Genomic DNA, 25336 nt, shown 5'->3' on the forward strand with positions numbered 1-25336 from the left:
GGTTTATGTGGAAATGATTCCATTTGGCTGTGTAACATTTGATGTTGTATTTGCAGTTCATTACTACTTTTGTTGTCGTTATGTGTTCTTTAATGTTGTCAGGTGTCTCGAGCATGGTTTGAACCAGGGCAGCCCAACTTTTCACACCAAGTCGGCAGCAAGAGCTCTTCAATATGGAACCTGTGGGCCGCACCCTGTCTTGCAGTGTGTGGGGAGGAGAAGCAAGACCAAACTTTGAATTCCCCTGGATAAGCCAGGTAAGCAAGGTGCCAGGCTTTAGGAAGAAGGCACAAGGCTCAGGCAGGGTCCTAGAATCCGTTCCACCTCCTTCCTCAACCTGGGAAAGTGCGAACTGGGTTTTGGGAAGGCAGTGGGAGGACTCTAGGACCCTGCCAGAGCCCTCACCTCTCCTTCCCAAAACTCAGTGATTACCTGGCTTTGGGAAGGCAGTGTGAGGGCTGGGGGGGGGTGTTGCCAAGGGCCACTGGAAAAGGCCTCGAGGGCCGCATGCAGCCCTTGGGCTGAGTGTTGGAGCAATCTGATTTTAATTATGGAAAGGCAGCATACAGATAAAATTAGAGTCGTACCTTGGATCCCAGACGCTGCAAACCGGGAAGTGACGTGTTCTGGTTTGCGAACTATTTTTGGAACCTGAATGTCCGGTGGGGCTTCCAATTGGCTGCAGGAGCCTCCTGCAGCCAATCAGAAGCTGTGCTTTGGTTTCTGAATGTTTTGGAAGTAAAACGGACTTCCGGAACAGAATCCCTTCAACTTTCAAGGTACAACTGTATATATATTGTGGAAATACCTTAAAGAAAATACAGAACAGAGGATGCAGAATCTGCACACTGTGCACATTATAAGAAACTGTTCTTTTTCAGATTTCACTTATGGATGACGCTGTTTATGGAACCCAGCGTTTTGGTTCATCTCTTGTGAATGACGCTTTTCCTCATTTATCCTGCTGTCAGGAGCTGTACCGAGGAAACATTTCTGAGCTAGATCATCTCATCTCCCTGGATCCAACCCCAGCACAGATTAACCCACGTCTTTCCAGTGGTACCACAACCCAGGCAGAGATCAAGGCGAGATGGGGGAAGCAGCATCTCATTTCTGCCTTATTATTTCCCAGGATTAAAGACTACGACAAACACAAAGCTTTTCCTTTTTCGGAGACGGTTCCCCGTTTTGAAATAAAACACTTTATTATTCCGCAAACTCAAGATGGAAAATAAAAGCACAATTCTTCAGAAAGAATGTTAAAAGAAATTGTTTCGTTAAGCCTCGTGAATAAAACTTTACTAGCTAAAAATGGAATAAAACACATTCTTCTTTTTTATATATAAAAAGTAACAATTAACATTAAACATGATTTAATGAGCAGACTTCGTTCATCCTTTAAGCGAAACTAGGCTACGTCTCCACAGGCCCACATCAAAGTTATTAAGCAGGCAAATCCACCGTTTGCTTCCATGGCCTTTACTTATTTCCGGATGTCGTCCGCTTCCTCCAGCTCTCTTTCCTGATGCTCTCTTTCCCACCTCATTTCTTTAAGCTCTTGCCTGTACTTCCGCTCAATGAATCGTTTCTGATGGGCCATCTGAGGAAAGTTATCTGAGACGAGAAGAAATGTTTCAATAAAGGCCAGGCATTCCAAGGGTTCATTATTCTATTACACGAGGCAGGATAAGGAACATTTCCAGCTACGGTCAGGTAATAAGTTTACTTATCGCACTCATGGTCAAAATTTCTGTCAGGGATGTGGAAATAGGAGACTTCACCCAAGGCTTCCCAGAGAGTTTAATGAATGAATAGGGTGCTAGGAACATTCTCCCCAGCCTAGTACAGATTGTACTTTGCCAAACCTTTATTAAGCATTACAAATACCTTGGAAGTCGAACAGAATCTGTTCCAGAAGTCCATTTGAGTTCCAAAATGTTCAAAAACTAGAGCGTGGCTTTTGATTGACTGCAGGAAGCTCCTGCAGCCAATTGGAAGCTGCGGAAGCCCCGTCGAACTTCCAAAAATAGTTTGCAAACCGGAAAACTCACTTCTGGGTTTGCGGCGTTCGGGAGCCAAAACGTTCAAGAACTAAGCTGTTCGGAAACCAAGGTATGACTGTATAGGCCACCATCAAACATCCATATATAAAAAATTTAAAAGAAGTGTGCTGGTTGTGCCAAAATGGTTGGGAGCCAGTGGCCTAACAAACACAGGACTTTGCCTAGGGACTCAGCATACAGCGGTACGGTAAACGTTTTAAGTGCATTATACAAATGTGCCCCTAGATGGCGCTGGTGAGCTAACGGCAAATTCCATATATAGATTTTAAACTTAATATCAACAATTAGAAACTGGCTATTTATTCCTCCATTTGAATATGCTACCCAAATGTACTTGTTGAGCAATTTGTGAGGCTCTACCATGAAACATTTTAGCGGGGGGCGAGTGGGGGGGGAAATGGAGTATCCTTATGAAAAATTTGTAAGAGATCAGAACTATGCTGGGAAAGTCTCCGTACTTTGGGAAGCTATCATTTTTCATCAAGGACAAGAAGGACTCTATCTGGTGCTAATCAAGATAATCTCCCCCATTACCACCATAATGGGCATCAGGGAGGGGCGGGAAAAAAAGCTGTTGAGCTCTTAAAAACCAATATATACAATCGAGAAGCCAACGGGAGTTAATATATACTGCTCGGCAAGAGCGGTGCGGAATAAGGTAGACAAACACATCATCCGTAGTGGCGATGCCAGGTGGAAGGTCGCCGACGAAAGCGATGTGGTGCCAGATGAGAAATTGCTCTTTGTGACTGACTCGCTAGTGCTGACGCAGAAACAGCTGGTGTCCTTGGGAAGATGAGGCTTTCGGGGACTGTATAGGAAACACAGCTGATGCAAGAGGCTGAGGAGGAGGCTTGAATGAAGGGCTCGGCCACTTCTGAACCCAAGGCCATCTCCATAAACAAACAACCTCCTCTTGCAGAAGCGGTTCCATTCCCCTCCCCTCCCCAGGTCTCTCTCCTCAAAAGACTGGAAGATGCCGCCAGCTGCTAAGTCTTTGGTACTCTTGTGCAAAGTGTGGTCCTTTTGTACTCTTCTTGCAGATCTGATGTACCAGACTAAGTGCCACTTATGGATGACAAAAGTTCGGTGAAGTCTCCCGCTTGTGTTTTCCCCAGAATCGCTTGAAAGCCCTCGTCCTCGTAAGATCTGAGCCGTCCTGACACACACGGTGGGTTTAAGAACCTCTGATGGTTTTAGACAGAGGTCTTCTGCTATGGGGGAGGGAACACTCCTTCTGCTATTTTGTCATCTTCCTTTCCATATTTCAGAGGCTCTCAAAATAATTCAGGGGAGCACAGAAAGTGAAAATCTTGCACGTGGGGCAGAGAGGCGAGACCCCACATGCCACTGTTGTCCTCCGTATTCGTACAAAAAAGGAAATAATGGAAAGAAATCATACCGTAAAAACGGACCTCTCTCAAGAGCGCACGTTTTAAATGCACCTGTTTTTTTTTTTAAAAAAAAATTATATTAATCCTTCCAAGACAGCGGCTGAAGGCTACTGACTGTTTGGCTGATGTAAGCAGATGAGCTCAACTCTTGATAGATAAAAGTACAGTGACTTTTGCCAGAGATTTCAACGAGATTAAGAGTTATCTGGGGTTGTAGCATAAAGATTTAAGCCCCTGTTTGGCAGCAGCTTGTGGGTTTTGCAATCAATCCTGCAAGGTGAGCGCTCTGGCCCCCATCTAGCAAAGCGCTGACTTTATTTTAATCACAATGCCTAGATCATGAATGTCAGTGGAATGACTCGTGTGCCTGAATTTAAGCATGGGCTTAAGTGCTTCGCTGGACCAAGGCCAGAGAGCTCAGCACTTCACTTGACCAACTCCCCGCCAACTAGGCCTGAAATATTGTGACTTTTCGGAGGGATTATGCTTACAGAGGGAGAGAGGGCTAGACACAGAAAGGAACACAGAATGGAAAAGCTGCCATCACTTTGCTGAATTTCCAAGGCTGAAACTGCACGCTAAATCACTTTACCTTGAGCAAATATGCTCAAAGCAAACGCTTGAAGGCCAGTTTTGTGCTTACTTGCTTACTGCCACATCTCTTCTTGAGCCCATGCAACTGACACCACATTTGTTTAAGGCCAAGAGTGTAAAGCACAATGTGCTCAGACCCAAACTACATGACTTAAAGGTCCCCTTACCACAAATAACCTTTCAATTTATGTCCATATCAGAGAGGGAAAGCAAGAACCGTCTCTGCATTTTGAAAAATAAAAGTGACCCACACAGATTTCCTATATGTTTAATTATAGGTTTTTGAATAGCCTAGATGATTATATTATTATTATTATTATTATCATTATTATTATTACCCCACCCATCTCCTTGACATCTGATGGGAGGACGTTCCATGTGGCCGAGAAGGCATCTCCCTCTAAGTTTCTTAACACTATTATACAACTCCACGGTGTGACCACATCTGGAATAATGTGTACAGTTCTGGTCACCTCGCTTCAAAAAGGATATAGGAAAAGGTTTGGGAAAGGGCAAACAAGACGATCAAGGGGCCGCAGCAACTCCTCCGTGATGAAAGCTTTCAGCAATTGCGGCTTTTCAGTTTAGAGGAAAGGCAGGCAAAAGGAGGCATGGCAGAGGGTGTGCAAATTTTTGTGTGGCGTGCGTTGGGAGAAGTGTTCCCCCCCCCTCTCTCTCTCCTAACATTATAACTTGGGCATCGTCAGGTGAAGCTCAACATTAGACAATTCAGGACAGGCGAAAGAAAGTACCTCTTCGCAAAGTGCATAGTGAAACAATGGATTTTGCTCCCACAAGAAGCGATGGCTGCAAACTTGTGATGGCCTTAAAAGAGGACTAGACAAATTAATGGAGGGTGAAAATACTCTTTAGCAGCTTCTTGGCAGACCAAAAAAAAAGGGGGGGGGTCAGCAAGGGAAACCACCGGGCCTCTTGGGCTTGCTGATCGGAAGGTTGGCAGTTTGAATCCCCATGACGGGGTGAGCTCCTGTTGCTCTGTCCCAGCTCCTGCCAACCTAGCAGTTCGAAAGCACGCCAGTGCAAGTAGATAAATAGGTACCACTGTGGTGGGAAGGTAAATGGTGTTTCCATGTGCTTTGGTTTCCATCACAGTGTTCTGTTGTGCCAGAAGCGGTTTAGTCATGCTGGCCACATGACCTGGAAAGCTTTCTGCGGACAAATGCTGGCTCCCTTGGCATGAAGTGAAATGAGCGCCGCACCTCATAGTTGCCTTTGACTGGACTTAACCACCCAGGGGTCCTTTACCTTCTTCATCTTTTACCTTACTGTCTGAGGCAGTCTGCCTCTGCAAGTCAGTTGCTGGGAATCACAAGTGGCCAGATTGTTTTTGCACTTGGGTCCTGCTTTTGGACACATCTGGTTTGGCCACTGTGAGAACAAGATGCTGGACTAGATGGAGGGGCCATTGGCCTGATCCAGCAGTCTATTCTTATGTCCTATCATTTTTTCTTGTCCAATTGACCAGGTAAGGGAACAGGATATTTGAACATCTGGACTGTCTGAGGTGCACATTAAAAAAAACAGAGCTGATTTACAGATTGCAATGCTATCATCTATCTATCTATATCTATCTATCTATCTATCTATCTATCTATCTATCTATCTATCTATCATCTATCTAATTCAATTTTCTGTTTTATAATTTAAAGTACTCATTTTTACATCCTTACAATATCAATGACTTCCCTTCTCTTTCCGTGGTTCATTTTGCATATCATAAATCCCTGCATATTTTCCAAAAACTATACCATTCAGTATTCCATTATTACATCCATCAAGATTTATTTACACTGTTGAATTTATCCTAATGGTGCCAGCGTTTTCAGCTGTACACAGTTATTTCCCATATGTCCAATAAACGTTTTCCAATCTTCTCTAAACGTATGTTCTTCTTGTTCTCTTATTCTATATGTTAAGTCTGCAAGCTGCGCATATTCTGCCAACTTAAGTTGCCATTCTTCTTTGGTTGGGACCTCGCTCGTTTTCCATTTCTGTGCTAACAAAACACGGGCCGCAGTAGTAGCATACATAACCTTTTTTTGACACCTGGGAATTTCAGCCTGAATTATTCCCAACAGAAAGGATTGCAATGCTTTCTTGGCTATCCAAGTTGGGTCATAACAGAGTCTGGTTTATTCTCTACCTGGAAATGCGATCTCTCATTTCACACGGTGCCACATAGCCCTATCTGCTTCTAGCCCAGAAAATCTTGTCGCTGTGGTCTAATGGTAGAGCAATTTAAAAGCCCTGGCCATTATAATAATAATAAAGTATTTCCCACGGCTAGCTTGTTGAGACCCACTTGCCAGGAAACTTGTGTAATGGCTCTGCCTCAGTGGGGAGGGGAGCACTTCTGATTTAATCCAAATGTGTGTGTTATGTAAGCTAATTTTCAATTCAAAATCGTCTAAAAGAAATTGGGGGGGGGGAGGTTGATGGGGATGCTTGTACTGACCCCACTCTCATTTGCTTGTTTTATCTGTACACCCCCCCTCTCAACCATAGGCAACGCTTGCACATTCCCTGCCCCAACCCCCGGAACGAAATAATCCAAGAAAGCCTCTTACATTTTTCCAAGGCATCCATTGCTGCGCACATCTCGGCTTGCTGAATGCTGTTTTTTTAAAAAAAGAAAATAAAATAAAGGAGAGAAAAGGGGGAGAAATCATGGCAAATGTATTTATGGGGTAAACTACAGCTTCCGAGAAGCAACACTCTGATGGCTCTGCTGAGACTAATTCTTCAAATAATCATTGGGCACTTGTTCCCATAAAAACCCTTCATGCACAGGCACACACACAAACCCGTTCCAGCAAGCTGTTTTTAAAACTTCAGATCAATACCACTAAGATCTTCCCCTTTCATAATTCTTCGGCGAATTGTTTTAATGAAAATATTAAATTTAAAACCAACCAACCAACCAACAGGCAAGCTCTAGAAAAATGGATGGCAGTATTACAGCAAACAGAACACTTTCCCGCTAATATTTTATTAGGAATTATTTTTATCTTATTCTTAGAATCAGTGCAGTCCAGACAAGGAGGTGATCAATGGAGAGGGAGAAACTCTTTAAATTTTATTTATCATGCAGCTGGCCCCCTCGCTGTGCAGTCTCTAAGATGCTTTTCTCATTCATCTTCAATACAAACCTACAAAGTGTGTTGTTATTCTTCCATTAATGGAATCGCAGGCTGGGAGAGACTAATCTGTCTGAAGGTTGCTCAGAAAGGCCATGGCTGAACTAGAATTCGAACCCAGGCCTTCTGTATCTGGGACTCTAGCCATGGAGCTACAGAGGGTCTCTGCAACATCTTATTTTGGCCACATACAGACTTAAATGGGAGTAGTGGGAATTCTAGCATTCACTTTCTTAAGGAGCACCATCTACATCACCAAGGGATTTCCTGCAGCTCTCAAAACACCTGTTTAAATAAATGTGTATTCAAAAATTCACCATACCTTGGTCCTTTACCGCATCCTATTCGTTCGCCTTTAAAATAAACAGCTACGGTGTATGTCCTGGCATGAGAGGGTCCAACTGTTTGCAGAGTCCTAAGTCCCAGGAAAGACAGTAACAACAACAACAAAAAGGTCACACTTTTGAAAGCAGGACTTACTAAGGGCTCTTAACAGAAACGTCCCATGTTTGCAAAGATTAATCGCAGGATTGCAGACGAACAGCGCTTTATGGATTATTTTACAAGGCACTGCAAACACGTCATTGCTTTAAAAGTGAAGTATTTATGTATGCTTGGTGTAGAATTATAGGCATTTACACTTTTTGGCAAATTCAGATCTTCGGGATAGAAATATAAGGTACTGTGACAAATGCTGTTGCTCTAAATGGCAACTACTGCAAATTGCCCCATCAGTAACGGAAAGTTGCAGGATCTGTCACTACTAACTGGGCAGCTTTCCCTTTGGAAGAAGAGTTTGATATAAATCTGCAGCCATTTTAAGATGAGAAACGAGTTCTCAAACAAACGATAAATTTGCTTCTCTTTCCCGTCTCTCCCTCTGATCCATCTCCAATGTCACACTGAGTATTGGTTCTACGCGGTATCAGTGGTTAAGGTACGTTTAGGAAATGCTTTACAGCGAAAACAGACAAATGGTGGTTTCAAGTCAACCAAACAGCCCATCCCAAATTGCCTATGGATCTCTAAATTCTTTCCACCTGCCAAAAAACAAGACGATCCGTTGCAAGAGAGGCGCTAGACCATTTGAATGTCAAAGTTTCATTACTGAGCTACACATTAAAAACAGTTCGCAATAATCCTTCCATCCATGCCAGTTCCCAATTTTCTGTCTCTTTCCTGTGGCCACAAAACAGAGTCCAGGAGGAAATGATACAACTTAAAGGGTGGGACAGTTCTCAGATGGATCGTCAAAAGATGGAATCACCCATCTCATTGCATCTCCAACACTTATCTGATTCAGTCTTATACATCTTAGCAAGTCTACTCGGAGTTAGAGGCCATCTGCATCTGTAAATCATTTTCAGGTAGTTCTCCTTCAAGGAATAACATGCTGTAAAAATTTCAGATCACTTTTCTGAAGCCCGCCCCCCCCCACCCCCCCAGAGATTAAAATCTATATTTTATTCAAATATATAAAAGGATGTCATATAGAGGAGGGAGAAAGGTTGCTCTAGAGAAGCAGACACAGAGCAATGGATTCAAACTACAAGAAAGAAGATTCCACCTAAACATTAGGAAGAACTTCCTGACAGTAAGAGCTGATCGGCAGTGGAATTTGCTGCCAAGGAGTGTGGTGGAGTCTCCTTCTTTGGAGGTCTTTGGAGGAATGCTTTGATGGTGTTTCCTGCTTGGCAGGGGGTTGGACTGGATTGCCCTTGTGGTCTCTTCCAACTCTATGATTCTATGTGTCCTATATCTATTGCCCAGTGTGTCATGGAGACTTCGACAAGCTCGTCTTTTGCTTCCCAGTCTAATAACATTTTAGATGGAAGTTTTTCTTTAATTTGTAAGAGTTCTTTTTCAAATTGTGAGCTTTGCTCCAAAAAACCCAGTTTTCCAGTCTATTTTAAATATTTCATGGAACTGATGATATTGTAGCCAGTCTGTAACATGGCTCCTTACACTTTCCATTAATTCCAGTTTAGGTTCCCCCTCTGTAAAGTATAGCAATTCCCTGTAAGTTGCCCACTGTCTGTCCATATTAATTCTCTTTACTGTAATAGCCTCAGTAGGAGATAGCCACAAAGGTGTCTTCCTTTCCAGCAGATTTGTATGTTCCTCCCAAACTCTGTACAAATTCTTCCTTCAAATATGGTTTGTAAAACTTTTCTAAATTGTCGCCTTCCCATACCACAGACATGCATACCAGTAAAATTTTAAATCATGGCCTTCTAGGTCCAGGATGTCTGCATTATCCAATGTAATCCATTCTTTTAACCAACATAGGCAGGGGCTCAGAGCAGCTTAGGGCACACTCTAATGCTGTCCTCGAAGGCTCCCTTCCCCACCCCCCAGCCTTTTCCAACATGGGGCTCCCCAGATATTTATGATTACATCTCTGGCTATGGGCCATGCTGCCTGGAGATAATGGAGGTTGTGGTCCAAAATGTCTGGAGGACACCAGATTTTGGGAAGGTTGTTCTGCCCCCCCCCCAGGTGAAGGTCTGTAGATCATTCACATCTGTGGGAAGAAGTCAAGGCACAAGAAGTGAAGGCAAAAGCTCTGAATGCCCTGGTCCTCCCTGTCAGGAATCCTTCTGTAAGGGATGTGCACATTGCAATGCATCTTTCTGAGTGGCCCACCCTGGCAAGCACGTCCTCCCTGCCTCTGTGCGAATGCTCTGGCATCAGGAGCTTCTCCATTCTCATCCTGCTTCAGCTCAAGAACGGCAGAAACGGAGAACGAGCTGGAAAAGGGGAGGGTTCACACTGCCTCCCTGAGTCCACCGAGAGATGAATACCTGCTGCACTCTGGCCCTCTTTGCCCTGTGCCAGAATATTCCTCTTGCCCACCACTACGGGCGCTCTGCACCAGCAGCAGGCAGAAGGTAGATCTGGAGATCCCTGCGGATTCCGACAACTAAACAGCAGCAAAATAGCTCCTTGCACCCCACTAAATTAAACTGTCGAAATGAAGAAAGATGGAGGTGGCCGTGAGTGGATCTTTGGAGAGGCCTGTGTGCTTTCTTCCATTAAGCTGGAGAGCTCCGTTGGTTAGAGCGTGGCGCAATAATGCCAAGGTTGCAGGTTCGATCCCTGCATATTCCTGCATTGCAGGGGGTTGGGCTAGATCAGTGTTGGCCATAGAATCGTAGAGTTGGAAGGGACCCTTGCAGATCATCTAGTCCAGTGTTGGCCAAACGTGGCCCTCCAGCTGTTTTGGGACTACAATTCCCATCATCCCTGACCACTGGTCCTATTAGCTGGGGATGATGGGAGTTGTAGTCCAAAAACAGCTGGAGGGCCACGTTTGGCCAACACTGGACTAGATGATCTGCAAGGGTCCCTTCCAACTCTACGATTCTATGATCATTCTCTCTCTCTCTCTCTCTCTCTCTCTCTCTCTCTCTCTCTCTCTCTCTCTCTCTCTCTCTCTCTCTCTCTCAGACATCTCTATTCCTGGGCTCTGAATTCTTTAATATGAAGTGTATGTCTTTTGCACAACTTCTAGTTGAAGGATCTCAGGGACTGAGTTAAAAAACAACAACACCCAACAAAGCCGATCCTGCAAGCCTGAAGTCTGCCCACTCCATCAAACATCATGCTCTTTGCAGACAAGCAGCAACTCTGCTACCGATCCCAAATGACTCCGGAGAGTAACACTTGCAGGAGTGACAGAGTCTGCTTAAAGTTGCAGTTCCCACCCCCTGACTTGCGAACTGAGGCACTGAAACTATTTTGTGGGTGGGCGAATGCGAACTTATCGGCGAGGATCAAATTATCAGCCACCCACTGAATTTAGAGCCATCCCATCTTCCACACGCAGCGGGTCTCTTGACTACATTTGCGGCGCTTGAAGCCGAGTTCGAGATCGAAAAGGGGAAACGGCAAACTAATCCCTTCTTTAAACAAAAGGCAGAGGGTGCTTAATCCGAGTCATATGGAAATGGAGACAAAAATGAATGCCAAGCGTGGAGCTGAAAATGAGAGACCGGCTCACGAAGTTATAATTAGTTTACGCCAGGAAGGAGGAGAAAGGCTTCTTACTTATAGAGAGGGATGTCCGGCTCCTTCCCTTCAGTTCGGAGAGTTAAGCAGCATTGTTGGAGCTGGGATTTGGGATCGTTCCAGTCCTGGTTTAAAATGAATTCCTATAATGTAGAGAAATAACAGCAGGCTCCTATGAGAGGAGCAGGGACAGGCTGGAAACAGGATTAAAAACAGGAGTTTTGTCCGAAGTTAGTGTTGTTTTTAAGTTTATACCAAAGTACGTGCATGCAACAGAACAGAGGTTTTAATTATCATAAAGATGGGACTCGGTGGCAAATCCAGATTTGTTGCTGCGTAGCGTGCAAAACTCCTACCTTTAGTCGTGGAAAAAAGCAGACGTTCATAAAGGTGTGGACGTATTCTAAGTCCTTGTCTATGTACAGAGCAGCGATAAAGGCTGGAGGGGAGAAAAACCAAACATACGAGTAATGTTATTCGCTGGGTAAAAAGAGTTTACACTTGCAGAGAATCTCTGGTGCTCTCGAGGTCTCTCGCGGCAAATATCTCTGAGCTAAGGAACCGGGTGGCTCAGCTGATTGAATGCATCTTAAGGGGGGGAAAGGTGGCTTGGCGAACACAGTTTTTGACCGCCTTGGAAACAAGGTGAAAAATTTAACAAAGAGTTAGGAGGTGTGATAAGGTCCCAAGCACAGAGGGCACCCGAAAGGTGAGTGTCTCAAAAAGGGAAAAGAAAATGAAATAACAGAGGGGTGGGACCACCGATCGTCTGTATCATCAAATAACGCAGGTGGAATGGAATTCAGTCTGTGAAATTGCATGTTTGGGGACGAGCGGAAGGAACTCAGCCCAGTCCAGAAGCACATAAAAGGCTTAGGGAGGTCATGTTGCAGAGGGTGTGCTTCTTCTAGCCACTTCCACGGCTGCGAGGGTCAATTGACCTCATTTGGGGGAAAGGTTCCTAAGGGTTATAGCTCCACAAAAGTGTCTCTTGCTTTTAATTCCAAAGTGGGAGGTGTGGGCTGGTCATTGTGGAGCAATCTCATAGCAGTGTCTAATCTGCAAACGTACAGCTTCCATTTAATGTGGGATGAAGACACGCGGCCACGTTGATAAGTCTGCGGTCGACGAATAAGCACATCTGACGCTCAGAGCAGGATGCACCCCCTCCACATGCTGGCTTGCTAAATCAGGAATTGGTTATGTGAAGGAGGTCACAGTCCCAACAGCCTCTCCCTCCTTAAGACCCTTTAAAGTTGCATTACGCTAAGGGCGTCCTTCGTACAATTGAGAAGATGGTCGTTGCATGGTCTCACCAAGAACAACATTGTCCCCCGATTTACATGTGTCCACTCTGCCCCCCTTTGCTTCAAGCTCTCAAAACATAAATCCCCTGCGAGACCAGACTAGAATTAACCATGTCGTGAGTTTCATTCATGAAAAATGGAAAGCAAATAAATATCAAGCTACGTTTCTTGGTTAATGAAGCATTATGGTATGAACTTCTTTTTGTTCGTTGTTGTTGTTGTTGTTGTTGTTGTTGTTGTTGTTGTTTATCTATTTTTTTATTTATTTCCCACCCATCTGGCTGGGTTTCCCCAGGCACTCTGGGCACCTTACGGGATATATAAAAATACAACATTAAAAAAACAGAATATCATATACAGGCAACAAAACAGGACCAATAAATCAATAGAAACCAATAATAACAATAACAACAACAACAATGCCCTCTTTTTTATGAAACAGGAGACCTCATCTCCTCGACTTACTCCTAAGAACCCCATTCACTCTCTTCCTTAATCCCAGACCCACTAAATGTTTTAACCGGACAGATCCTGATTGCTCCTTAAAAGCAATTGCTCCTCTAAGCAATTCCTTCCTTCCCTCCCTCCAGCCATGCAGTTCACCACAGTTGGTATAATAATAATAATAATAATAATAATAATAATAATAATAATAATAATAATAAGATGATGATGATGATGATGATATAATAGACAATCTGGTGCCCCCCAGATGTTGCAGGACTACAAAACCCATCATCCATGGCCATTGCTAATCCCGGCAGAAGCTGATTGGTGTTGTATTCTAGAAAATGTGGAGGACGCCAGGTTGGCAATCCCTTCTCTAGTACAAGGTCACCGAAGAGCAAATCCTGAGCTCTGCCAGTAACCTCTCCTTGACAAGAGCTGAAAACTGAGTCACTGAGTTGTCAACATCTGCACAAATTAATGAAGCATTCTGAAGAGCTTGGGACAGAGTCTGGACTTCTAAATCCTGTGGTTTAGCCAGCAGACTATAACTTCTAAGAAATAAATCTCTGCAAAGTATACACTCTCAGTGCTTCGGATATCAATCACGATTGTTTGTGAACAACTTCCATTTACTAAAAGGATTTGGCAAGAGACACGGGACCTGCTCAACTCACAAAATGTATTAAAATGCTCTGGATGGAGATTAACTTCCTTGGCCCATTATTTATTGCCACTTCACTTGCACTGGAAGGAGAACCTTAAAAAAATAATAACCTTTTTTTTAAAAAAAATAGCTGAAAGGGGATTTAAACTTCATTAGGGGGGTTTACGCTATCGTACCTTCGGAAGCAATGCCATTCATGAAACTGCAAATTGACTGTATTTAAAAATAAAATAAGAAAGAACTATTTCCCCTTTATTTCTGTAGTTGCAAAGGGGCATGTAAAAGCAGGTAATACTGAATGTTTGCTTTCCTGCCGCATGCTATGCAATGCTCATTATCTCTTTAAGATGGAGATAAGCCAACATGGTGCCTGTCCTCCAGGTGTTGAACTACAATTTCCAGCGCCCCAACCATTGGAAATTCTGGCTAAGACTAATGGGAATTCTAGTCCAACATCATCTGGGGGGCAACCATGTTGGTTGTCCATCTTAAGAGACCAAGAACAGGCTGCAGAATCACATATTCCCCCTCTCCAATCCTCCTTCCCTCTGGTGTAAACTCCTGCACAGCCCTACCCCAATGTGGTTCACTATGGCCAAAGTTAATAATAATAATAATAATAATAATAATAATAATAATAATAATAATAATAATAATAATAATTTATTCTTTATACCCTGTCCATCTGGCTGGGTATCCCCAGCCACTCTGGGCAGCTCCCAACAAAATATTAAAAGCACAATAAAACATCACACATTAAAAACCTCTATAAACAGGCTTGCCTTCAGATGTCTTCTAAAAGTCAGGTAGTTGTTTATTTCCTTGACATCTGATGGGAGGGTGTTCCACTCGGGGGGGGGGGGGAGCCACTACCGAGAAGGCCCTCTGCCTGGTTCCCTGTAACCTCACTTCTCGCAGTAAGGGAACCGCCAGAAGGCCCTCGGCGCTGGACCTCAGTGTCCGGGCAGAACGATGGGGGTGGTGACGCTCCTTCAGGTATACTGGGCCGAGGCCATTTAGGGTTTTCAAGGTCCGCACCAACACTTTGAATTGTGCTGGGAAATGTACTGTGAGCCAATGTAGGCACCAACATAAATCGACGGGTGCCGTAACTTTATGAATAGATTAAATGTAAATAAGTGTACAAATGTAAACAAATGTAAACAAGTGTACACGCCAATACCTAAATACACACAGGACACAGGTGGCGCTGTGGGTCAAACCACAGAGCCTAGGGCTGGCTGATCAGAAGGTCGGCGGTTCAAATCCCCGCGACAGGGTGAGCTCCCATTGCTCGGTCCCTGTTCCCGCCCACCTACCAGTTCGAAAGCACGTCAAAGTGCAAGTAGATAAATAGGTACCGCTCCAAGTAGTAAGGTAAACGGCGTTTCCGTGTGCTGCTCTGGTTCGCCAGAAGTGGCTTTGTCATGCTGGCCACATGACCTGGAAGCTGTACGCCGGCTCCCTCGGCCAATAACGCAAGATGAGCGCCGCAACCCCAGAGTCACGACTGGACCTAATGGTCAGGGGTCCCTTTACCTTATAGCAACTTTACCTTATAGCACAGAAACTTGCTTAAGGACTTTCTCGCTTCTGCTATCTGCTGTCACCTTAAACGTCGCCCCTAATTTGCTTTGGGAGGAAACAGAAGATGGGGGCACTCACATTCTAAAAGATCCGCCAGCGTCTTCGTCCGTAAGGCCACGGGGCGCTTGGTCTTGTCGTTTGTAATGGCGAACTCCTGCATGCCCAGTTCTTCGGCGACTTTGGCCTGCGTTCTGTTGTTGACCAGGGAGCTCCGCAACAGCTACCGACACAACAGAGAGGGCTCAGATAAGCACACCCCCAAAATTCTTGGGAGGAACCATTTCCCCAGCCGTTGCTTGGCAAAACAGGAGAAACCGAGTCACCTCTGCTAGATTTTGTTCCTACACCAAGTTGCCGCTCATGCTAACCACTTAATACCGGGCACCTTCTCCTGATGCTAATCTGTATGCTCGGTCCTTCAGCCCCAAAGTGACGCGGGAGAAGAGTTTCTCCATCTCTCCCCCTCCCGGCTGCGCCACATTCCTGCCAATCGAATGTCTGCTTTCAAATGGGAGGGAGGGGCGCATGTCCCTCTAATCCTTTTCGGCACGTCCTGCTACAGGAATCTGGAGATCACTGGAGCACCGGGCAAGATTAGTAGGTAAACAAGACTTGTTGCAGCCCTGATTCAGAAAACCTGGGTGGCTGGGAAGTCAGGGGAAGAGCTCAACAAAGGCATTGTCGGTGGGAAGAGTAGATGGGTGTCAAAAGAGGGTTCTCACCTGGGCACCTATAAGGAAGACACCTGGTGAGGAACTTACTAGAACAGGACTAAGAACACAGGTGAGAGAGAAGCGCCAGTGTGGTCTGAGTGTTCAATTTCTTGCATGGAGAATTAGGTTTAATTCCCTATTTAGCCACGAAGCTCACCTTGAGTCACACACTGTCTTTCAGTCTAGCCTACCTCACAGAGTTGCTGGGAGACAGAGGAGGGACAACCATGTTGTTCTGAGCTTCTTAGAGGGAGGGCTGTATGGAAACCAGATTGATGTTTTGTGGGGTGGGGATCCAAAAGTGACCCACTACCGCCTCGTTTTGGGGAAGAGGGGTTGAAGCACAGCTGCCCGCTTTGCATGCAGAAGGTTCCAGGTTCAATCCCCAGTAGGGCTGGGAAATCCCATGTCGGAAAACACAGACTGAAGCCGCCAATCAAAGTTGGCAATGCTGAGATGGAGGGACCTGGCTTGCCCTAATGCAGCTTCTCGTGATTCTACAGTTCCCCCTACAGAGCAGGAGCGCCGGAAGGAGTCTCAGAAAGATGTCTATGACAAAAGTGTCTCTCGCCAAGCGTAAACGAACTGAGAAAATGACTATGAATTGAAAGTGGAGACAATAGATGTACCTTTCCCTGTTGATCTGTTTCCTTTGTAACACACACACAAAAACCTCTAATAAAAATAATAAGAAAGAGGCAGGCAAAACACACCAAAGTGGTTCAGATGTAACACCAAAACATGGTTTAGGGTTACATAACCCTCCTGTTGTACCTGTTGTATAAGGTAAAAAGGTAAAGGCCCCCGGACTATGGGGGTGGCACTCAGCTTTCAGGCCAAGGGAGCTGGCATTTGTCTGCAGAAAGCTTTCCAGGTCATGTGGCCAGAATGACTAAACTGCTTCTGGCGCAACGGTCCACCGTGACAAATGCCAGAGCGCACAGAAATGCCGTTTACCTTCCTGCCACAGCGGTACCTATTTATCTACTCGCACTGGTGTGCTTTCGAACTGCTAGGTTGGCAGGAGCTGGGACAGAGCAACGGGAGCTCACCCCGTCGCGGGGATTCGAACCGCCGACCTTCTGATCGGCAAGCCCAAGAGGCTTGGTGGTTTAGACCACAGCGCCACCCGCATCCCAGAAATGTTGGGTGCTCCTTCCTGCCCACAGCACACAACTATCCTCTCCCTCCTTTCCTAGCTTGAGGCAATATGTAGTTTATCATTTGGTCCAAACTGGAAAACCACGGTTTCCGCTTAACCTAAGATTATACTACAATTTGTCTTAGGTCAGAAGCACCCGACTCGTGTCCAGCTTTCTGTTGAAGCAAGCTAATGGGCAGAAAATATGCCAAGCTCAATTTCTCTTGCAGACAGAAGTGTGCTCTTGCTTCCACTGTGCATACAAAGCAGAGAGCGCTCCTGTGTAACTCGCTAATGATGGCGGTGCCTAAGGTGCTGCTTACATATAATCCTCTCCAATTGTCTAAAGGATGTTGCAAGAGCCCCGGTAACAGGCGGTCGATTTACTGCTCTCATCCCGGATCCGTGAATATTATTACGGCTTCAGCCAATTTAACGTAAATAGACTTGGCAGCATATAATCCTCTCACACCGGGCAAAGAGAGCTGGTCCCCGGTGTGTCCATCGTAGGAGGACTGCAGTCTCAATTGTCAAAAAACGCAGCCACCTGTGGTGGCAAAGAATTAAGTACTATGAGAAGCGAGAACTGGTTGACAGGAAGAGAGGAGCCCAGCACTTTAATTAACAGCAGCCACTTTCCAAAAGAACAAGCATGCAACTTATTGTTAGGGCAACGTCCGCAGCGAACCAGCGGCTCGGAAAGCAGAACCTAATGGCACGCTGAAATTTGCATAGGATGCAAAGGCTGGGTGAACAGCAGAGGAGGTGAAGTTTTTGTGATAGATGGGACGATATGGGCGGGGGCTGGCAAAGCACGAGAGGGGCGCGAAACGGAACGTTAACGCACGCCCGAAACATAAAAGCAACTTTTGAAAGCTTCTTTCAGTCCGATCAGATGAAAGGGAGCTCAGGAGAGGGGGCAGGCCTGCTGATAAGGAAATTTAACATGTCATATTTATTCATCAGAAGACAGAATGGAGATAGGCTCCAATTATGCTTAAGAGAAGAAGGTCTCGGGCAGAAGGCAGAGGAAGGGGACCGAGGGAAAAAGTGGTGGGGAGGGAAAATGCGCTCGCTGCTTAAAACGTAACTTTGGTTAAACATTAAAATGCCCTGCCACATCAGCTGCAAGTTCAAAGAGCGCTCGGATCTTTGAAATCAGGGGTTAGCCTTCCTCGGAGCTACTGGCCGAGTGGAAATATGCAGAAGAGAGCAAAGGAGAGGGGGACTGGAAGGGATGGACAGCATAAAGTCAAAACTGGATCTTCTTTGTGCCGCAGAACTCTTTACAAAAATATTCGGTTGCATTCAGAAAGAAATTTCTAGGAGAGACTTCAACTTCTGGCTAGCACAAAGGCGAATGATATAACATCAATATCTGGGTAAATAAACGAGAGTTTCCTGGATTGTAGTCACACTCCAGTTAGTGTAGCAAAACGGTGCCCTAACTATGAAGAAACTCAGATGTATAAGTTTGGCGCCAAATGACTCCTTAAACTGGGGTTACAGTTGTCCAAACAAAATGCTTGGTTGCCATTTTGGGGCCAGGCAGCTCAAAAGTCATATCTTCCAAGACAACCTTAGGGTTCCTTAAAGTCATCCTGATTGCACAGATAACATATAACGGATAGTATTCTACAGGGTGGGGCATCAGTGTGTGAAAACAGTCAAGATTCAAGGATCCCTGAGCACGCATCTCCAGATGGTGTAGACGTCTGGTGCCCTCCTGGCCCCCGGGCATTGGTTGCAAGTGGCCGATATCCAGGTGCAAAATGCGCCTGGCGAATTTCGAACACTGCAACCACGGCCTATCTCTTTGATTTGCTCTCGTTTAATAACAATGGTACTTATTTAAAGATTGGTTTGTCGTGGTTTTAAGCGGCTTATCGTGCCGTGCCCTGGAACCACGTGTGATAAAGGGAGGGACAGAAGCATGAATAGAAAAGCCTTTCTATGGTGGGGCTATTCGGCTAGGGGAGAGGGATTGATTCTAAAGGGCTCCCATTAAGTTCTATGGGGCAAGGTAAGCAAGCAGCAATAAATGTCTAGTAGAACGGTCGAGAGACCACCCGACACTTACTGAAATGAAGCAGATATTCTTAAAAAGAAAGGCAAACTTGATTTGATCGTTGCTTTGAGCTACCTATTAGCCCTGAACAACTCCCCCCCCCAAAAAAAGCATTCCTACAGACCCCATGTTCATAGTATCTGTCTACTCCAAGTGTTTTCACACACTTGCTAATGAAACAAGCGCTACTTCTAGTTTTGAGGTGGAACAAGTTAATCGCGGCGGTTATTAAAGCTATTGATCTGCTTTAAGGAAGAGAAGACATCACGCCTGAGTGGCATGAATCAAAACTTTGTTGATAGCGGCTGAATCCACATCTTCAAATTAACAAAACCTTATTAAGAGCAGGCAGAGCACTGAGGCTGCGGGGATTCATTAGGCCCAGAATAATTCCCTCGCTGCTTCTACAATTCATTCTCTCTTTTCCCCTGCCCTCTGTCTCTCCTGCCCCCTCCGACTTGTCAAGTTCTACTCCCAGAGAAGAGTGACAGGTGGCAATCTCACCGTTAGGTGGCCTTCATGATGATCCGGGAAATGTATGAATAAATACTCTGTGGCCACCAGCTGCATTATGGAATCCCCCAAGAATTCCATCCTCTGATTGTGGCCCCTGAAACAGAAAGAGGTAGAAAGCAATAAAGTTGATAAGGTAGAAAAAAACAAGTCTTTCCTCGCTATAGAAATGCTTGTGCATTGGACTCGCTTTGGCAGCACGTAAGCTATAATTGGAACGATTTAGCATGGCTCCTGCGCAAGGCATTTAAGGAGGAGCAGAATTTTTTTGTCCAGTTGGAAACGCTGGCAGCATTAAAGTAAATTTGACAGTATAATAAATACTGAAGATAGGAGAAGAGAATTAGATGGATATATCAAAATGTGCAGGAATGGCGCGGAAGTTAAATGAACCTTGAAAGAGGAGGGAAGCCAATAAATGTATGGTAAAATAAAAAAAGTTTAATTTGTGATATAAAATTTGAAAATGTAATAAAAATATATTAATATATAAAATATAAAAGTATACATAATTATTATAATTATAATTATACTACATTTAATAATATAATAATTATATATTATATTACATATAACAATACAGTATAATGTATTTATCTATATTAATATTATAATATTATAGTCGTACCTTGGAAGTGAAACGGAATCCGTTCTGGAAGTCTGTTCGACTTCCAAAACGTTAGGAAACTAAGGTGCGACTTCTGATTGGCTGCAGGAAGCTCCTGCAACGAACTGGAAGCCGCAGAAGTCGCGTCAAACGTTCAGGTTCCAAAGAACTTTTGCAAACCGGAACACTCACTTCTGGGTTTGCAGCATTCGGGAGCCAAAACGTTTGACTCGCAAGGCGTTTGGGATTCAAGGTACGACTATATTATAATATATACAGTGGTACCTCTACTTACGAATAACTCTACTTACGAATGTTTCTACTTACGAACGGAGCTCCGTCCGCCATCTTGGATGCTGTTTAGATAGGATTTTTTTCTACTTACGAATTTTTAGATAGGGTTGCTTCGACTTACGAATTTTTTCTCCCAATGCATTCCTATGGGATTCAACTTACAATTTTTTTCGACTTACAAATGTGCGTTCGGAACACATTAAATTCGTAAGTAGAGGTACCACTGTATATACATATACAATATATATATATACATACATAAAAATAACCGCATGTGCTCCCACCCCCCGCCCAAAAAAGTGCTAAACAGGCGATTCATTTCAAATAGGTTTCAAATATTTCTACAATATTTTTGTCCTCTTAGATCAGGCATCCCCAAACTTCGGCCCTCCAGATGTGTTTTGGACTACAATTCCCATCTTCCCCGACCACTGGTCCTGTTAGCTAGGGATCATGGGAGTTGTAGGCCAAAACACCTGGAGGGCGGCAGTTTGGGGATGCCTGTCTTAGATCATCATTCCTATCGCCCAGCATGACTTGTGAGTGGAACCATGGTCTCATGTTGGTTTGCCTTGCATTTTATTAGAACTCTGCCCTTCCCGTCGCCACAAGAACTGGAGTCTCCCCCCTTCAGGAAGCCACCCCCCCCCCCAACTCATAGAGGGTGACAAGAATGAAAACTTGAGGGGAGAGGGAGAACAGGTCCATTTGTTGGCACAGCTCCTTTCTCGGCACTCTGACCGCCTCGTTCTGCACCGGCTGCTGCTTCCGGGCAATGTGTTACAGTGATCCAGTCATGAGGTTGGTCTACCATGGTCAGGCGATCTCTATCCAGGAGCATCTACAGCTGGCAAACCGGACAAAGATGCCCTTTCGGAAGAGAACGTCTGAGATCCGTTTTAAAACCACCAGCAAACTTTTCAACGCATTCTCCAAGCCTATTTTACAGTTGAGTTTTTCGCATTTTATTTTTTGCCACTTGCTCTGTTTCATACACCGTATTTATTCGGATGCAATGCACACCTTTTGGGGAGCCAAATTACACTGCGGAAATTAGAGCGCGCATGAGATTTGATGGCGCCAGCCAATACTTTTTTGGGTTTCAATGTTTTGAAAATTGAGGTGCGCCTTAGATTCAATGGCGCCTTAGATTCGTGTAAATACGGTACGTTCTAAAATGAAATAATCATAAACTTTACGGGGGGGGGGAGAGAAAGAAATGCCCAACAAACTCACAGGGTCAGGTGGTTAAATCCGACAGTTCTCAAAGTGAAAGCCCGGGCCAGAAGCCGAACGTGTGTGAAAATTACTCCGATGGCTTCCTCGAACTCAGTCAATTTCTGGAGGACAGGGGATGTTTCAATCAGCTGTCGGTCAGTAGTGGACTCTTGCAGCTGTAAAGAAATACAAACGTAGAAAACAGCGTGAGCTTAGAAGAAAGATTTAAGGCCCAATTTAGGAAGCTGGAGCTGACAAAATAATGAACACTGTGATATTTACTTTGCATATTACCGAGGAGACATGGGGCCGAAACACAACAAAGCAGATTTTCAGCGGCTACTGCACATTATAGTGGCACCTCGGGTTACAGACGCTTCAGGTTATAGACTCTGCTAACCTGGAAGCAATACCTCGGGTTAAGAACTTTGCTTCAGGATGAGAACAGAAATCGTGCAGCGGCGGCGCGGCGGGCCCCATTAGTTAAAGTGGCACTTCAGGTTAAGAACGTACCTCCAGAACAAATTAAGTTCTTAACCCGAGGTACCACTGTACTTTAATAAAGCCTGGACCACTTCTTTTTTAAAAAAACAGGTTGAAAAGCAGCAGATAATTCTGAAGCAAAAAGATCAAAGTCACTAGGGCCTTTGAGCTCTCTGGCCTTTCCTGCATACATTCAACAGTGTTATTTTTTATTAGCTTTTCTCGATTGATTACACCTTTTGCTATTTTAGTGATTTTTTTATTTTAAAAAACTGGCCCTATTCATAGTTTCTGTTGTTCCACTGTCCTGACAGTGGCTGTATGCTGAGGATTAGAAGGATATAAAGATAAATAATATTTTTTAAAAAGAAAAAGTCTTGGTTCAAATGTTTCCTTTATATACAGTCGTACCTTGGATCTCGAATGCCTTGGCTCCCGAACAAATCAGCTCCCGAACGTTCGAAACCCCAAAGTGAGTGTTCCTGCAGCCAGTCAAAAGCCGTGCTTTGGTTTCCAAATGTTTAGGAAGTCGAACGGGCTTCCAGAACATATTCTGTTTGAGTTCCAAGGTACGACTGTCTCTCTCTCTCTCTCTCTTCTCTCTCTCTCTCTCTCTGTGTGTGTGTATAGCAAGTAACTTCAGTATTTCACTATCAACTCCTCCGCCTTCTTTCTCTAATTTAGTATTTTCAAATTAAATTATTTCAGCAAGAAGCTAGCAATGACAATACAATGCTCATACTTTGGGGTTTTGCAGGAGCATAGTTAACATTTTTCAAAAGGGTTTTGTCCCCTTTTGCTGAGAAGTAGCTTTTCCAAGGGCAGATCCCGAGTAGAGAATTATTTCAGCCATCTTTTAGATTGAGTTTTCGCAACGGGAAAAGGTAGGGGATTTCAACTTCTTTGTGGCCCTTTCACAACATTGAGAAAGTCACATGCGGACCACCTACACAGGTAGTTCAGAACGGTGGGATTTCAGCATGAATCACCTACTGTGCTTTGTTATGCCACTCAATTCTCACAAAAATACTGAAAGTAGTATTTGTTTCTGATACTATTTGGGGTTGGAGGAAGAGAAACCACTGCCAGATTTGCTGGTGATCTCCATAATGTACGTGAAGGGGTTTGAGGCGTTCAAAAAATATAAACTCCAGACACACTTATTATTTAATGGTGTTGATAAATTTAATGGTGTTGTCACCCTTGCCATTGTTCTCAATGAATAGGCATTATTCCCAGGAAGCTTACTGTCAAAAGCAAGGATGACTTCAAACTAAGAAGGCCTGTGGATCACTCACTACCAGGGCTGCTGTCCAGGGAGAGAACTGGATCCCTGGTTCACCTGGGAGAGTCACTCCACAGCCTAGAACGGTCCTGATGCTGAGAGGAATCAGGAAGTAAGAGGCCGACCACGTAATGCTGTCTGCTACAAAGCTCCCATTTTTGTTGCACTCTTCCACTTGGGGAGGTTTTCTAGCAAGGAAGAGGGCTGGGTTATTTCCCCCCTTTTGCCACTAGACTATAAATCTGCCGCTCACCTGGTCCTGAGTGTGCCACCCACCTGCCAAATTACTGCCTGCCTGTTGCCTGAGGTACTCTGAAGTCCTTGCCCACCCTTGAGCCGGAGCTCTCGGCAGTTATTAGCCACAAAAGGAATTCACAAAGGCCACATGCTTGCTAGCTGTTCAGAGATGTCAGCGCAGCTGAATGCCGCTAAAAAGGCATCCTTGGGAACGGGGGGGGGGTGAGAAATAAAGAAGAAGAAGAAGAAAAGCACTCTGAAATTCCTTAAGGAAAAGGGAGACACTTACTTGGAGAGGGTGCAGCGGATAATTAAGCCATACTTCCCGCAGGTCCTGCAAACATCGAGAGACGCTTTTAAAGCTCACGGGAGCCGTTTAACAAATTCCACATTGCTAAATAAAATGTCATTCTGCGAAATACTGAAATGGGCTCAGATGCCGACTCTGCTTTTTTGCGATTTCAATAGTGCCGGCAAGCTAATTTTTTGAAAGCGGGCCCTCTCGGCTTAAACTGCCGATAGCACATCCATTTAGTGCGTATCCGTTAGGTGGAAGAAGAAAACAAACACACACACAATTCTTGAAACAAACACACACACAATTCAATTCTCTCCCTCCCCCTTTTTTTGCTTAAAAGTTTAGTAAACAGGTTAAGCACCCCAGCCTGAAAAAGGACACCTGACATCTCAAAGAGAGGGGGAACCTCAACACAAACCCAGAAAACGCAACCACATAATAGGATTCTACTATACTCGAAGGCAGATGTATGCACAAAACCAATTACATTTTAACACCTGTTTCAGGGCTGAGATGCAGGCAGATGAGTCAGTGAACAGCAGAAGCTGTGAGCCCTGGCAGGATCAGAGCCAGAGTAGAGCAGTGGTGATTTTTTTGGGGGGGGGAAGGCAAAAGGGTAGTCACCCCGGCACAAAATTGTTGTTGTTGTTTAGTCATGTCCGACTCTTTGTGACCCCATGGACCAGAGCACGCCAGGCACTCCTGTCTTCCACTGCCTCCCGCAGTTTGGTCAAACTCATGTTTGTAGCTTCGAGAACACAAATTTCGAGAACAAAATGGTTAGGGATCGCCAAATTTCAACACCCGGTGCTGCTTCAATACAGCTGTGTGCTTCTGACACTTGGATCTGCTGAAAACGTCTTCTGCGTGTGAACCAGGAAGTGACCTTTCCAGGCAACGGAATGACTCTTCTTTTCTTATATTCGTGTGTGCAATCTCTTGGGTGGCGCATGAGTGCTCTGTCCGCTTCCCTCCCTCCCATCCCCTCGGCCCCGGGCTCTGGCAACCCACGCTACACCACTGGGGTAGAGAAGAAGAACTGCATGTGTGTGGTGAGGAAGCTCAGGAAGGCCGGCTACCTGAAGAGTCTTGTCTCAGCTGATCCTTCTCTTTCCCCGTGCCTTTTGCTTTTCACTTACAATCCCCATCACCTCCTCGACTTCCCCCACTCCTAGACACTTTCCTACCCCAAATAACGTTTAAGGTCCTTCATAGTTTGGGACCAGAATATTTCTCCCCCTTCACTTATAT

The 25336-nt window shown here is 44.8% G+C and overlaps 1 protein-coding gene across 2 annotated transcripts in view; it reads right to left on the reverse strand.

Moving 5' to 3' along the window:
* Positions 1-1159: 1159 nt before the first annotated feature.
* The window catches only part of DROSHA (drosha ribonuclease III), a 78867-nt gene continuing 54690 nt past the window's right edge, over positions 1160-25336 (reverse strand). For both annotated transcript variants that reach the window (XM_035125178.3, XM_035125176.3), the window contains exons 24-32: positions 24077-24121; positions 21801-21958; positions 19655-19760; positions 15307-15448; positions 11577-11659; positions 11260-11363; positions 7532-7624; positions 6640-6686; positions 1160-1614 (exon numbers count right to left, since the gene is read on the reverse strand). In XM_035125178.3, the coding sequence (XP_034981069.3) occupies positions 1484-1614; positions 6640-6686; positions 7532-7624; positions 11260-11363; positions 11577-11659; positions 15307-15448; positions 19655-19760; positions 21801-21958; positions 24077-24121 (909 nt within the window). In that variant the 3' untranslated portion in view covers positions 1160-1483. The remainder of the gene's footprint in view (positions 1615-6639; positions 6687-7531; positions 7625-11259; positions 11364-11576; positions 11660-15306; positions 15449-19654; positions 19761-21800; positions 21959-24076; positions 24122-25336) is intronic.

The sequence above is a fragment of the Zootoca vivipara genome, chromosome 8, assembly GCF_965207765.1.
Source record: "Zootoca vivipara chromosome 8, rZooViv2.hap1.1, whole genome shotgun sequence".
Classification (NCBI taxonomy): Eukaryota; Metazoa; Chordata; class Lepidosauria; order Squamata; family Lacertidae; genus Zootoca; species Zootoca vivipara.